Source organism: Balaenoptera musculus, chromosome 9, assembly GCF_009873245.2.
Source record: "Balaenoptera musculus isolate JJ_BM4_2016_0621 chromosome 9, mBalMus1.pri.v3, whole genome shotgun sequence".
In the NCBI taxonomy this organism is placed as follows: domain Eukaryota; kingdom Metazoa; phylum Chordata; class Mammalia; order Artiodactyla; family Balaenopteridae; genus Balaenoptera; species Balaenoptera musculus.
In genome coordinates, this window is record NC_045793.1 from 18,829,250 (window position 1) to 18,845,831 (window position 16,582).

General features: G+C 41.8%; 1 protein-coding gene across 21 annotated transcripts in view; it reads right to left on the minus strand.

Moving 5' to 3' along the window:
• The window catches only part of CALD1 (caldesmon 1), a 179,465-nt gene that overhangs the window by 56,942 nt on the left and 105,941 nt on the right, over positions 1 to 16,582 (minus strand). For 3 of the 21 annotated variants that reach the window (XM_036864065.1, XM_036864064.1, XM_036864063.1), the window contains exon 1: positions 10,328 to 10,551. The exons of 16 other annotated variants lie outside the window; for them this stretch is intronic. In XM_036864065.1, coding sequence (XP_036719960.1) covers positions 10,328 to 10,380 — 53 coding nt within the window. In that variant the 5' untranslated portion in view covers positions 10,381 to 10,551. Of the gene's footprint in view, positions 1 to 10,174; positions 10,223 to 10,327; positions 10,552 to 16,582 lie in introns of those variants that run through there. 2 more of the 21 variants (XM_036864051.1, XM_036864050.1) reach the window with 1 other exon arrangement.

Consider the following 16,582-nt stretch of genomic DNA (forward strand, 5'->3'; position numbering starts at 1 on the left):
GCCCTCAGAAGGAAACAACCCTGCCTGTTAGTTTAAGGCACCCAGTATGTAGTACGTTGTTACAGCAGCCCTAGGAAACTAATACAGTACTCAATTTAAGGATCGAATGGTTCTATTTTGTTAATAATTTTTTTCGACAATTATTAGCACCTTTTACTGTTTATTTAGGTGAGTGGTTCATTACATTGAACTAGTAGCCCATCTGATTTATTAAGATGCCTTCTGTTGTAACTTATAATTTTACTCCCTCATATGTTCAGTTTTCACCTTTGCTGTGTTCCTTTTGCTCCTCTGTTACCTGAGGATCTTGGTTTGAGATTTACCTGTAGCTCTAGGTGGGCTCATAAAACCAGACTTCTTAAGCTTCTAGGTGGAGGGAATGTTTTACAGGGTCTCCCTCCCAACCTGCAAGTCTTCAGATCTAAGAGAGTCAGATTTGTAATGTTTCCCTGGGTCAAACTGAATGTTTGAGTAAGGTCAGAAATTTAAAAATGTATACCAGGGAGGGAGAGTAAGTGGAAAGTAAGTCTTTCCCGTAATACTAAATCGCATAGGCCTGAGACGGTTCAATCTCTGACTTCAAGGCTGTTTCCCTTGGGGTGAGAAGAGACTGTACAGACTTCCTGGGTGTCCTTCACTCACTGAGGTTAAAAAGAAAGCCCCAGTGATGCTTGAGTCTGAGGAGCTTTTGTCCTTTTGTGATCAGGAAGTATCCACTACTCAGCAAACTCATATCAGAATACCATTTCCACATTATGCCTCTCCAGGATGCATAAGGTTTGCTCAACTTATGGAGACCTCAGCAAACTTTAAAATGTAGAGGTAAGGGCCAGGTTTGTTGCATTTAATTCTAGGAACTCTGTACACTAATATAATGGGTCAAATTGTGCCGTCTCCAAAAATATGTTGAAGTCCTGACCCACAGTACCTCAGGATGTGACCTTATTTGGAATCAAGATGTAATCAAGTTAAGATAAGGTCATGAGGGTGAGCTCCAATCCAAAATGATTGGCATCCTTATAAAAAGGAGAAATTTGGACACAGAGGCAGACAGAGGGAAGGTGATGTGAAGAGAAATAGGGAGAATGTCATGTGAAGTAATGGAAGCATTGGAGCTCTACTGCCACAAACCTAGGCCCAGCTGGGGCCACCAGAATCCAGAAAAGGCCGGGAAGAATCCTCCCCCTATAGGATCAGAGGGAGCATGGTCCTGCAGACACCTTGATGTCAGGCTTCTAGCCTCTAAAACTGTGAGACAGAGACAATGAGTTTCTGTTGTTCTAAGCCACCCAGTTTGTGGTACTTTGTTATGGCGGCCCTAGGAAATTAATACAACTCATCACAGTCACTCATGCTTTTGTGAATACCTGGAAGCTACCTCAGATTCATCCCCTAGACACCCAGTTAATGCCAATAATTATTACTGTTAATCACCTCACACACATTTTTTTGAGCACTTACTAAGTGCCAGGCACTGTGCTAACTACTTTACATATCTTTTCCTCATTTTATAGACCAACTAAGAAACTCAGTGAGATTAAGTAATTAGCTAAAGGGCACATAGTTAATAAAATGATGCGACTAGGATTTGGGTCCAACTTTATCTGGATTTCAAAGTTAATATTCTTTATTTATACCCTCCTTACTTATCAAGCTTACTTAAAGATTGGTGGCATTGGGCTTCCCTGGTGGCGCAGTGGTTGAGAGTCTGCCTGCCGATGCAGGAGACACGGGTTCGAGCCCTGGTCCGGGAAGATCCCACATGCCGCAGAGCAACTAAGCCTGTGAGCCACAACTGCTGAGCCTGCGCGTCTAGAGCCGTGCTCCGCAGCAGGAGGCCGCAACAGTGAGAGGCCCGCGCACCGCGATGAAGAGTGGCCCCCACTTGCCACAACTGGATAAAGCCTTCGCACAGAAACGAAGAACCAACACACTAAAAAATAAATAAATAAATAAAAAATAAATTTATAAAAAAAAGATTGGTGGCATCGATGTCTTTGGCAAACAAATCCCTACTTCTTAACTACATCTTCCTTCACAATGTGTCTGGTTTAGGCCAATTTGGAAAAGTAGTAATTTTATATTTTGCCCCAAGTCTATTTTTAGCACATTTCTTTTAACTTCAGAGTTATCCAAAGTACAGTAGTATAGGTTATCATTTTTAAGTAGGAAGTAAATGGAGCAACGAAAATCTGAGATGAAGAGCTCCTCTGATTTTTCGAGAGTAGATGGATTTTTTGAACACATGTCAATCACAAACTGAATTCATCTGCCTTTTGCCCTAGCATCAGTCGCTTTGTTGGTATAAGATATCAAGCCATTTCTCTCCTGGGGTTTTTAGGAAAGGGAGTGCTCAGAGGGAAGGGGAAGGTAGAAAATTTAACACTGATTAAACATCCACTGTGGTTTACACACCTTCACATAACTAATTCTTTTAATTTTCACTAAACTTGCAAGACAGATACTATAATTTCTCCCCCCACATATGAAGAAACTTAGGCCTAGTGAAATTAAGAGACCTGCTCAAGTCACACACTTAGCAATGATCGAGGTCTAAACACAGATGTGGGAGTCAGGATACCCGACTCCAGTTTTCATGTGCCAAGAATGGGACCATTTAGTGCTTTGAAAGGTGGGTCTGGTCAGTAGAAAGAGTATTGAGACACTTTTTCCCAGCCAACAGTGCTGTTTAGCTCCAGAAAGACTACCGGAGAAATGGCAGAGGTGAGTGATCAGTTCCTTTTTAAAGCCATCTCTTCTGTTCCAAAAGTTCAGTGTACCTAGGCCACCTTGGACCTTAATTTACTCATTAAAAAGTTGTGTGAACACCATTATTTTCAATTCAATTCTTAGACATATCAGAATAATTCATTAAGTAGCTATGGAAATTACACAAAAGCTATAAATATCATGAAATCATATTAAAGGTAGGTTGAAAAAATTACTTAAATTTTATGTATTTCATGTACTTTTCTCTGGAAACTATGCAAGGTGATTATGAACTATGGCCTTTGGTGGGGGGAAATGTGGCAAATTTATTTTCTTCTTCTTGGGGTGAATATAGTCCTTATTTTATTATATTATTTTTTATATTATCTCAGTTGCATACAAAGTGAAAGGTACAGTGATTTGGAGAATCGAGTTCTAGAAAAGGTGAGTGTAGACATTCCTTGTAAATATCAGAAAGAAGTCATGGAAATAAAAGACACGGAGAGCTGATGTAGCAGGCAGAGCTAGCCTGGAAGAGGCAAATGTCTAGTGTGGGTTAGGCCCTAAATAGGAATTAATCAGCATAGAAAATATCAGCCTAAAATACCAGGCCCTAAATAGGAATATCAGGACTTGAAAGAAGCATTCTAATCAATGTCTGCATGAGATGAGGTTTACAGTAAGGTTACAAAGAAAAAGTGAAAGATCAGTGAGAAAAGTACCATATTTTCTCTAGAAGTTTATTGTTTTAAACCCTCCTTAATAAAGTTATCTCCTTTACTGGTTACTTTTATTTAATGTCAGTTGTTTTTAATAAAAAGCAGTCTTAATAGCAGTGGAAATGAGTGTTTATAAATCCAGTGGGCTAGAGCAGATACTATCAGGCAAAGCATACTCCTTCACAAATTGGCTCATGAGTTAAAAACCCAACGACCACCTAGTTGCTTCCTTGATTTTACAACCAGAAAAAAGTATTTAAGGGCAGAGGAAAGAGGATGACCTGACTGAGCTTCTTAAATACAAACCTAGTTACAACATCACAAACAAATGCCACTCAGATTTTCATTTGTGAAGTTGCATAATATTACAGCCCATGCAAGGATCTTTCCACAACTCTATAAAGAACAAATGGTCTCTCCAAGTTGTTCCTCTGATATTAAATTTTAATTGGGAAAAATAAGGCTGTTTAATAATAACTTGCATTTGTTACGTACTTAGTTTTTTCCCGTATACTTTAACGCACGTCATTGTACTGGATGGTCTTAGCACCCTGCAAGTTACCCTGAGCAGGCATGAGCATCTCCATCTTATAGCTGCGTTGCAGCGAGATGAAGTGGCTTCCTGGAAATCCCAGTGCTGATTAGAGAAGGAGCTAGACCAGAATCCAGACCCTCTGATTCCCACCTGAAAAGCCTCTCCTTAAACTTCCAGGCTGATCCCTGAGGCAGGCAGCCAGTGTGGTCAGGGTTACCAAGATTATGTAATATGTTCAGTCGTTTTCAAACTTCAGTTTGCAGCTTCTGAAATCTACTTAGTAGTTTATGACTAGCATTTTTTAATGATATATAAAATATAGAAAATCAGAGGGCAAGAAACTAAATCACTATATCAAAGAGATATCTGTACTCTCATGTTATTGCAGCATTGCTCACCATAGCCAAGGTATGGAAGCAACCTAAGTGTTCATCAATGGATGAATGGAGATATATATATATATATATATATATATATATATATATATATAACATATGGAATATTATAACATATATAATATATACAGAATAATATGGAATATTATTCAACCTTTAAAAAGGACACCTGAAACTAATACAACATTGTAAATCAACTATACACCAACAAAAATTATTTAAAAAAAAGAAGAAGGAAATTCTGCCGTTTGCAACAACATGAATGAATATGGAGGGCATTGTGCTAAGTGAAATAAGCCAGACAGAGAAACACGAATACTGCATGGTATCACTTACATGTGGAATTAAAAAAAAAGTTAAACTGGAATGGTGGTTGCCAAGGGTTGGAGATGGGGGAAATGGGGAGAGGCTGGTAAAAGGCTACAAACTTTTAGTTATAAGGTGAATAAAGTCTTAGGATCTAATGTATAACACAGTGACTATAGTTGATAATACAGTATTGTATAACTGAAATATGGTAAGAGAGTAGAACTTAAGTGTTCTTACCAGAAAAGAAAGAAAAGGTAAGTATGAGAGGTGATGAATTTGTTAATTAACTTAATGATGGGAATCCTTTTACAATGTACAGATCTATCAGATCATCACATTGTGCATTTTAAATATATTACGATTTTATTTGTCGATTATACCTTAATAAAGCTGAAAAAAATCTACAGCACAACTTGAAAAGAAGAAAATATCAGAGGGTGTACATAGCAAGAGTGAGCACTGTTTTGTGAAATATTTGTTTCAAATAGATCTGTGCGTGTGTATGTATATATATGTAAAATACTGAGTCACAAAATAAACTTAAGTTTATTATACTTAAGTTTATACTTAAGTATAAGTTAAAAGAAACTGGCATTTCTTTCGGAGGGTCAGAGGGAAAGAGAAAACAGGAAAACACTGATGTGGCTAATGCTGATTGGGCGGCTGTACTGCTCTGATGGCAGCCACGGCCCTGACGGATCTGGGGATGTGCGTATGTTGGGTGATGGCTGTGCGAGGGCTGAAGAAAGATTCCTGCAGTGGGTGGGAAGTTAAAAGACTAGATAATCTTGAAGCCAGAGTCTGTGTTTTGTTCCTTTTTATGTTCTTAGTGCCTAGTCCAGCAGCACTAACTGGCACAGGAAACCCTCAATGAATATTTGTTGAATGAATGCATGGAAATGAGTGAGGTTTACAGATTTTTAAAGGCTCCTCTTAAAAATTCAATTAGGCTTGGAAATGAATTCAGGCAGTCCTACATTTATGAAAAGCTTGTTTCCAAAACCTTAATTTGCAAATTGGTTTTTGGAACTTCAAACATTATTATACATGGCAGCTGGGATCTTAGGCCAGCCCACAGCTACCTTTTAAAACCCAGGATATATCTGAAGCTAGTAGTGAGAATGGAAGCTGCATTTCTACGGGATAAAGGCATCCTCGCTGGTCCAGCTAGGAATGCCAGGGGCAAACTGGCCTCCAGATGGCAGAAGAGCACCTCCCCAGCCCCCATTCCTCTTGCCTCAGCTGGCCCTGCCTCTGCAAAGCCATTTTGGCAGAACTGGGAGGGACGTGAGAAGCAGTATGAAGTGAGGGCTCATGTCAAGGATAGAAATAGGTCAAAGGTAAGGAGAGGGAAAGAGGAGTGAGCAATGCAAATTGCCTCAACCAGGAAGGAAAGACAGGCCTGTGGCCACCAGGCACTCAGCCCGTGTGCTTGAGGCCAGGTGGCCAGTAAGACACATGCAAAAAAGTCGAGACCAACTCCATAAAGATTTGGTGTAGTCACCACTGCAGGAGAGATTCAGCAATATCATTTATAGAGTGCCCCATACGTGCAAAGTACAATTGCCTGTTTTTCTGCCATTCTTTCTTATTTATTTATCCATTAACAGCAAGTAGTAATTTCACCCTTAACCAGAAGAGAGGTCCAGTAAAGTCAATCATTTAAAGCCAATCTTTGAACCCAAAAGTGAGCAAAAAATGGCCAGTTTGGTATACAAACCAACAGTCACAAAAGGTACATGCCCTTTACTTTGTAATAGAGAAGGTGCCTGAGTGCTCCTCTGCCCAGACAGTTGACTTTTTCCTTGAACACAATTCTAACAAATGGGGCTTCCTGATAGCCTTGGCTACATCCAAACAGAGTGGAACCGCTAGATTTGGATGCATTAAGAGCAATTAGGAGAGATAAAATAAATAAAAAGATAGAGGACAGCACACAATAATTGGACAACTTCTGGATGAGAATTGTATCCACTGAGATACCACTGTTTCACAGCATGATTTAAACAACTATATTCAGGGCTTCCCTGGTGGCACAGTGGTTGAGAGTCCGCCTGCCAATGCAGGGGACATGGGTTCGAGCCCTGGTCTGGGAAGATCCCACATGCTGCGGAGCAACTGAGCCCGTGAGCCACAACTACTGAGCCTGCGCGTCTGGAGCCTGTGCTCCGCAACGGGAGAGGCCGTGACAGTGAGAGGCCCGCGCACTGCGATGAAGAGTGGCCCCCGCTCGCCGCAACTGGAGAAAGCCCTCGCACAGAAACGAAGACCCAACACAGCCATAAATAAATAAATACATAAATAAATAAATTTATTAAGAAAAAAAAACTATATTCATAGTGACAATTCTCAGCAATGGGGAAGTGTTTCAAATGTATTGTAACATCTAGCTTAAAGAAGGGAAAGACATAGTTTTCATTACAATTTTTTTTTTTAATTTAGCATGCTGGAAAATTGTAATGCTACGTTCCCCAATAAGATTGAATAAACCAGGTATTTATACCTAAACTTTTTACAAATCTGAACATTTTTACGTGCACGTCTTCTGTATCTTATACAATTATGCCAATTATTGATTTCCCTGACATGTTTTTAACTTAGTTTCTTCAGAAAACAGTGGGATGAATGAAATAATTTCCTACGTTTCTTTGATTCCATGGTTTAAAAATTATATACCCTTCCACATTTGTTACAAAATGTGACAAAAGCATGGCTGTTTATAAGAAACCCAAAATCTTGACTCAAGAAGACTTCACGGGGCTTTGGGAAAATGAGAAAGTAAGTGGTGAAAATATTAGACTGCAAGTGACAGAATCTCTCAGTAATCTTACCAGGAACAAATTAAACAGCACCTTGAAATCTAAAGAACTGAACAGCCAATCACAATTGCCCCTGAAAATAACATGGCTCTGGATAGGTCTTGGCACTCAGGAATCTTAATGCACCTCATAAAAGAAACACCGCCAATCTCGCTCTGTAGGTGATGAAACTGAGATAAATTATCTGATGCAAATGCAAAGGAATTTAGAACTCATTTTGTTGGGCATCTGTTTTGGCATTTAACCTAAAACTTCTTCCAAAGCAGAAGGCACAGAAGCTTTGTGTGTTCCAATGACTCCAATGAAAAGTGTGAACTTAGATGAACTGAGTTTGATTTATCCAGTAATGGGAAAGTTAAAGAATATTTTTTTGAGCATTGGCACTGTGCTGGAAGCTAAAAGTTCAAAGTTTCAAAATAGTTCCTGCCCTCAAGTGGATTACCATATATTGCATTGGCATTCTACTAGCCACTTTTGCTCACTTTTGGGTTCAGAGATTGGCTTTAAATGATTGACTTTACTGGACCTCTTATCTGGTTAAGGGTGAAATTACTACCTGCTGTTAATGGATAAAAAATAAGAAAGAAGGGAAGGGAGGGAAGGGAAGGGAAGGGAAGGGAAGGAACAGGCATGCTCACCACTAACTTTAGTTCAAGGTTAATAATAGAAGGGTGGACAAAGGATATGGAGAGAAAAGAAGAGCTGAGGAAGCCTTGTGGAGGAAGGTAGCATTTGATTTGGGCCTTGAAGGACAGGAAGGAAGTCAGGAAAAAATGAGATAGAGCCCCTCATTCCTACTCTACTCCCCAGTTACCCCCCCCACTCCCCATCTCTTCCCTACCCCACCTTACCCTACCCACTCCACCAAAACTTCCTTGGAATCCTAGGTCTCCATGGAACACTTCAGAAACCCCCATCTTTTTTAATGTCTCCATTTCAGAGGGGAAACTGAGGCACATAGAGTGTTCTCCACGTAGGAAATAGAGTGAGCCAAGGAATGGAGGTGGCTTGTACATGATGAGTTTGGGGACCAGTGAGTGATCTGATTTGGCTGGAGCAGGGGGAGGTCAGAATGGGAAGGGATATTAAAGGCAGACTGTGGAGAACTTTGAGTGCCACGTTGAGGAGAGTGGGGTCTATCTTCAAAGGTGGGGGTGGGAGGACGGGAGGGGACAGGATCAGAAAGGGGACAGAGAATGAAGCCGGGACCAGATAGGAGGCAACTGTAATTGTCCAGGTGGCGGGCGATAACTGCTGAAATTCAGGAAATGAGAGAGTGATTAGAGAAGAGTGAGAGAGACATGGAGAAAGTAAACTGATAGAACTGTGGGCATGATGGAGCGGGAAGAAACCCAGAACCAGGAATTCAAACACACACACACACACACACACACACACACACACACACACACACACAGCAGACTGGGCTCTTTGCCCTGCATTCCAGGCTCTATTGTTGACCAGCCGTGAACACTGGGCAAGCCCTTCACCCCATGTGCCTCAGTTTCCTCATCTGAAATGGTGGTATTAAATAAGATGGGGGTTTCTGAAGTTCCATGGAGACCTAGGATTCCAAGGAAGTTTTGGCGGAGTGGGTAGGGTGGGGTGGGGTAGAGAGGTATGGGGAGTGGGGTGGGCGTGAGCAATGGGGGCGGGGGTGACTGGGAACTGCAGCAGGGATGAGAAGCTCTAGATCCAAAACTACCTATTTAATCAGAACATCTCCTTTATGTAACAGGATTCCTTGTAACAGTAAATTTGCTAAAAAAAACAAAGCCCCCCAACCAGTCTGATAACCACAGGACCATATAGATGACCTCTAACACCCCTCTGTGCTCTCACACTTGAGTGATCACATTTAGGGAAACTGGTTATCCAAGAGATCTGCTAATATAGTGGATGTGGACCCCATTTTTAGGACCCCATTGAGTTGCTGTTTATTTGATGTGCTGTTGCACAAATGCTGGAACAAATGGAACAACAACTGTCATGCTGAATCGACGCCAAAACTCTCAAAAATGGGACAGATTTACTGAAAGGCCATCTGGTGTTCTTACTCTTGTACCTTACCTTTTCCCAAGACCCAGCGAGTTTTCCAAACCTCATAAACACCAGCGTGAAAAGGGCCCTTGCCTGCAAGTACAAAGACACTGGCTTCCCTGCTACTGACTGTTATCTGGCTTTGGGTTAAGTAGAGCTGCCCCTCTGGGTTCTGTTCCCCTGTCTATGGAAGAAGAGCATTGCAGCAAACAGCCCTAGGGGCCCCTCTAGCTTGAACATTCCAAGATTCCAGGATCCTAAACTTTGGAGCCTGTTATCTGAACAATTCTCTGATCAATAGCATGTGCTCTGGGTCTTGTTCTGTCGCAGTCAGATGGTCAGTGTATGAAGGGCTTTGGGCTGTTGACTCTAAGGATTGGGCAATGTGTGCTTTAGCCAGAGTCTCCGAGCCCCGCCGATGCATCACTCCGAGCACAGGGCTCAGGTCTAAATTAACAGCAGATCTTTAGAAACACGATGCTTTGTGGATCGGTATGTGGAATAAGAAAACCCGTGCCTTTGGTATAAACACCCCCAAATGGTCTAAGAACCACTACGGAAAAAAAAAGGAACAGAGGAAAACCAATCAGAACCACCACCAAGTTGAGACCAAAAAGTTTCATACAGGTCTGATATTTACACACTCACTGCCTTCCTTTGCCTCCTGATTTCTCCTCTCGCCTCCCACTCCCACAACTAAAAAAAAAAAAAAAAATTATTTTATTTTTTTTTTACAACAATTCCTTTATGCGAAAGAAGAAGAAGAAGAAGAAAAACTGAAGAGGTGAAGCGAGCACTCACTGGGAGAGCACGGCCAGGCTGCGTCTTCCCTGCGATCCGGATCCCCCGAGCATGTCTGCAGCTGGAAAAGGGCTGCGAGTGCAGAGGTGCTGAGACCCTCTGAGCGGTCAGGGCGTGGACCGGGCCCGCGGAGGTGCCATGTTATCTGTGGCTGAAATGCAGTGTGCAGGATGCTCCCGGGCTCTCCCTTTGTGTTAACACTTTGGTCTGTCCCTGTGACGAAAGTCTGGGCTTGTCCTTTGCCAAATTTACTCCTCCCCACCCTTTCCCTTCGCATAGGATCATCAGAGAGCTGATTGTTATTTTTTACTGTAATCTCTCTAATAGAGGCCCATCATGTTTAGATTTAGATTGTAAATGGCTCAGATTGCTTCGTGATTTCCAGAATGTTATTACTGGGCAGTAGGGGCCAGGATCCCCAGTAGCTTTCATGGTGAAGACTTTCTATGATCAATTACAAATAATTCTTCCAAGGCAGAGAACTAGTTAAAGGAAAAGACACTGATCCACGTGCTCAGCCTTTCGGAAAATAGTCGACCATGGTATCACTTGCATGCACAATCCAATTCTGAAGAGATCAACGGAAATCAGCCCACCAAAAAGTTCATCCGGGTGCAGTTCTCAGGCCCTCGTTCTGAGCTCTGTTCTCAATTAGCATTGGTGTCAGTGGCTTCCAAAGCAAACAGTTCCCACTGAGAAATCAAATCTGGGAAACTCCTATTATCCCTTTTATTCAGGGGAAGATGCATGATATAAAAATGCATACAAAGGCAAAGGGAAGAGAGCCAGAGGATCAGTGATATGCTGTGTTATACAGGGTGTTTGGTGAAATGAGGGCAACAGCTTGACGAAGGAACATGTTGCAACAGTGGGCCCGGTCTGCCCCCGTGGCACTCTGGTGTGGTGATCTCATCCGCCAGGCCAGGCAAGGGAGCCTGGTCAGCAATAGCTTGGAAAGCAACCAGATTCCAACCCCTGTGGAGGGGGTGGTGTTGATTCTATCTGGAGATGACACTCTATCTAAGCTTGAGTTATGAATATGCTTCTTCATCGCTAACAAGGAATGAACAGATTGCTGCTGGGGCACCAAGATACTTATGGGACTGGCTTTCTGTTAAATAAGTAGAACAACCCAGATCTCCACAGTGTAGGGTTAAGATGATTCTTTTGGTAAATAGCAGGAGAAACAATCAACTTTACACATTGATTCACATCCTTCATACGATGAAAAACATCTTTGAGGTCTATGGCTTCGTATCACAAACATGGACACAGAGGCACAGAGCACTTCAAAAGTTCACCCAAAGTCATGGAGAGGAACCAAAGCAAGCATTCTTGTGCTCAACTTAAAGAAGTTTAATTTAGTTAGATTAAATCCTCTCTTCACTTTAACTAACTAGAAAATTTTGGTTGTTTTATTGCTTAAGTACTATGCTGTCCTCAAAGTCATAGTTTATAGAGTAATATAGTTTAATGAACTTCAAAATTAATTATCTCTACATATCATGATGAATATACACCTTTAAATATCCCTTTGATTATATATGTTATCACTCAACATATATTGACTATTTAAAGTGCATGAGACACTCATAGAGATCACACAAGAGGCTTTAATGAAATACTCACTGACTAGACTTGAGTTTATTGCTCCAAAGCTGTGATAGATACATGTATTGAGGCATTTTGCTATTCCTCTTTCTATCACATTTTTCCCATTTAATTTTTTTCCTTTTAAAATATTCAGTGATTTGCTGTGGCAAGCAGAATACTATTCCTCCCAAAGACATCCATGTCCTAATGCCCAGAACTTGTGAATATGTTACTTTACATGGTAAAAGGGATTTTCCAGATGTGATTAAGTTAAAGGCATTGAGGTGGAGAGATTATCCTGGATTATCCAGATGTGCTCAATCTTAGTCACACAGGTGTTTAAAGTGAGATAAACCTCTCCCGCTGAGGTCAGAGGGAGATATGGCTATAGAATAATGGCCAAAGAGATGACCTTGCTGGTGCTGAAGATAGAGGAATGGGGTCCAGGAATGTGGCAGCTTCTAGAAACTGGAAAGGCAAGGAAATAGATTCTCCCATAGAGCCTCCAGAAAGCAATGCAGCCCTGTCTATATCTTGATTTTAGCCTAGAGAGACCTGTGTTGGACTTTGAACCTCTAGAACAATAGATAGGTTTGTGCTGTTTTAAGCCACCAAGTTTGTGGTTATTCGTTACAGCAGTGATAGAAAACTAATACATTTGCTTATGGGACTCAACTGACCTTGGGAATACGTTTCACCTCCTGATTTCCCCTGTTTCCCACCCCCACTCCAATTCTGAGGTGGCAAGTATAGTTTTGGCATATTTGGAATAAGTTCATAAAATGGAGTAGCCTGGAAAAACTTCAGTGGTTCTTCTAGGCCAGCCCAGACTCTCTCTCTTGCTCAACACACACACACACACACACAGAGGAGAGCAAGAATTTAGTAATCTTCCACTAATATGCTGACATTCATGCACTGAAAGTATGCGAATGGCCAGCTGTATAAAAGATACCCACCAAGTTATTTTCCTAGTTGTAAAGACAGAAAGAGGGAAATCATGCACACTTGTAGTTGGCCCCTTGTTATTAATGTAATGTGTTCGGGAAGTAGCTGTCTGTCTTCAGTTTGTAAAACTAATGGATGTCATAACTCCTGCTACCTAATAGGGTACTGACATGACAACAGTGAAGAGAGGAGTGAGTTTTGGGCCTGGGTCAGACACCAGGAGGAAACAGGGAGAGCACGAAGGACAATAAGAAGGAGATTGGATGCATTTGGAGATAACTAAATCATGAGATGAGAGCAGGGCTGGAGTAGGCAAATGCTCCCAGGTAGCCTTCTGCGGTCCAGCTTCCTGAGGCCGGAGAGGCAAGGTGAGAGGAATTAGGAAGAACATACCAGAAGGTAATTTGTGGACAGTGTCTGTTTCTGCAGAGACCAGCAGGCACATGTGCTTTCACTGTGTAGCACAGACACAGGTACTAAGAGTCCAGCTTCCAGAACTGGTGTCTCTGAGAACTGAAGTAATGATCATTCATTGGCACCATGAACAACAGGGCCAGCAAGATAGTAGGTGTCATACATATGACATTTCCAGCCTCTTTTACTAGGGGAAACGGAAGTCTGGGCCACTCTCAAATTACTGATAGCACCCTTCATTTCTAGATACTTTGCTTAATTTTTCATCAAAGAGATTCTGGGCTGGGAAGGTTTGAAGGAGGTCAGTGCTATAGAATGAAACAGCTCCCACCACAGGGTGGTCTTTTATTAATAAAATATGATTAAAAGAATAACTTTACTTCATGGAGGTAGAATCTCCATGATCTCTTCCAGACTTTATGGTCTGCAATGGTTGTTTAAGAATAGCTTTTACCTTGGAGCAATTCCGTAGGGAAAAGAGAGGTATGTGGGAAGTGCCCCTTGTACTGCTTTAATGCACTTAAGACACACACACACAGAGCCACTCACCTCCTACAGAAACACAACTTAAAGTCAAAGGAAATCTATTCACATGAGAGGCAACCGTTCAAGTAATTTAAAGGGGATGTTTAAAACATCTTGAAGAAATGTTTTCTTATAAAGAGATTCATAGACTCTACACACTTAGAATGAAGCAAAAGATCTTGCCTAGACAACGGCTCACCAAGGGGTGGACAGGAACGGAGAGGAAGGGGTTAACTACGTATTTGTAGGCTGAACCTCTTGCCTTAGAGTCTTTCCTCCACACCTGAGGGCGTCACCCTCCTCCTCACTCCCCACCCCCAAAAGCACCGAACATGTTCACTTAAACTATATTGTTTTGTATTTTCCTGTGATACCGCTTTTTAACGGATCTTCCTAAGAAATCTTCTCATGAAATACTTCTCCTTTTTTCCATCTCCTTTTGCAGAAATTACAGACTCCTCTGCTTTCTTTCCTCTGCTTTCTACCATCCAATAAAGTCTTTTCCTCACCTCTCCTTCCCTATCGTGTCTTTGATAAAGTCTTCGTAGTTCCCACTGTGGAATGTGTGGTGGGCTGGGTGGAGGAGGGGGGTGGAGAGATGTATGTATTGTTATAGAAAGTCATCGTTTGCCCCTCCTCCTAGTCTTCCGTCACGAGAATCTTTATGGCCTTTGCTGACACAATTCTCTGAACTATTCTCTGGTCTGACTCCAGGCCTGTAACACATCTTGAGTTTCTATACTCTCTTGTCTGCCTTATAATGTTGGCCATATAGTTTCTGTCCCAGCATCTTCCCCCTATTTAACACTATTTGAATATTTACTACAAGCAAGTCATGGAGTTAAGTGCTGTGGAGGGCTCCAAAGATAAGAAGGGCAGTCCCAAAGGGAGATAAGATATGCGTACAAAAATATTAATGCAAGATGGAGAGTGAAGAGTATTCTGAAAGCAGCAGAGCTGAAGCACTATACTTCTAAGGTGACATCCTACGATCAAGGTCCCAGTGTTTAATCACTCTTATGCTCAATTTATTCTGCGATTGAACTAGACTTCCTGTGGCTGAAATAGAAATCCACTTATCTCTGTTAGGGCCACAGGTATTAAGTCATCCTTCAGTCTCGTCTTTTCTAGGCTAAACGCCAATGCCTATTTTCCATCCTTTTAATATCAGCTTGAAATATAACAACTCTTCAAACGGGAAACCAAAATTGGACATAATAAAGGTTTGACCGAGGCTGAATGTGGCTGGCTGAAGTCCCAGTGCTGCCTGCCACGTTCCTGTTAACACATCCTAACATTGTTTTCACGTTGATAATAGCATCTCTTATAGAGTTCATTCATTAATTTTTGTGCTAAATCCAGGGTGGTTTATTTTTTCTTCTCCAGATTTGTTGCTTAGTCAGTCTATCTCCAACATTTATCTGTTAAGCTATTTTTGTTGTTATTAATTACCCTTAATATAAAGAACTTCATACTCTTTCCAGAGGCTCATTTTTCAACTCTTTCAGGTTACTCTCTGTAGTATTTTTCTTGCCCTCCTGCTTAAAACACAAAATCTGATTTTATGAAAGGAGAAAAAGATCTTTCAGAAAGCATATACCTGCATTTCAATACCTGGGAATTCTAATGATCTATTTGAGGCAACACAGAGTTCAAGGTCCTAGACTGCACTCAGAGTGTATTTATATATTTCTATCTCCCATTACTAGCTGTGAGCTCCTTGAGGAGGGGGACTGTGTCTTACCCACTTTTGTGCTCCTCCCCTCACCCCAGTTAGCACAATGTCTGGCAGAGATCAGCCCTTCTGTAATATGTGCTGCATAAGTGAATTAGGGCACCTGGCTTCATAAAGAGCAAATAATGGCCTTGACCAAGTTAATTTGTTTTTTCTGTCATTGAGTTGAAATAGGAGGATAATTGATTGGTGGCCCGGCCTCAAGTTCAGTTGTGCCTACCACTGGAATTGAGATGCGTCTGGGCATGTGTGACGGTGTGGTGAGGGAGGCCTAGGGAGCCAATTTGCATGGGGGTTTGGAGAGTTGTCTGCTATTTCATGCCTTGGAACTGGTCCCTGAGCCGAGACCCATTGCCACATGTCTGTGTCCTGAGGACAGGGCTGGGCTGCAGAGAAGCGGAAGCTGCTTCCACAAGGTGTTTGCTGAGTCTAGGCCAAGCTTTGGTGGCCAGGTGACAAAGAGGAGCAGAGGAAAGTGTCCCCTTCACTACCTCTATATGAGCACAGCATGGTTTTGGAATTCTGGAAGAGCGAAGCGAACGCAGGGCCACTTTGGAACCTTGAAAGATTGTATCAAGGGCATGAGACAGCATCTTTGCAATGGCAGCCCAGGGTCTCAAGCGAACCCCAGGGCAGTGGGAGAAAGGGGCGAGGGCCTCACTGGGGCAGGGGGCCAGCAGCAAGGAGCCATGGGAGGTTGCACATGGTGGGTGAATGAACCATTCGTGAGGTTTTATAAGACAGACTTCCAGAAACAGAAGGACTTTTTAAAAAAATTGATGGTGGGGTGGTAGTCCTGCATCAGCAGAGATCATTAAGAATTATATTACTAGTAAAGTGATTCTGTTGACATCCATAGGCAGATTCTGATTGAGGATATATGGGTGACAGTTATAAGGTTTCTGTACATTTTAAAAATTACATCTTATTCTAAAATCTTTTAGACAGACTAAAACGAGTAAGAAACTATAATGAAGATCTGTGTGCTCACCACTCAGCTTAAGAAAGAAAACTTGCAAAGTAACTTCGCGCCCCATGCG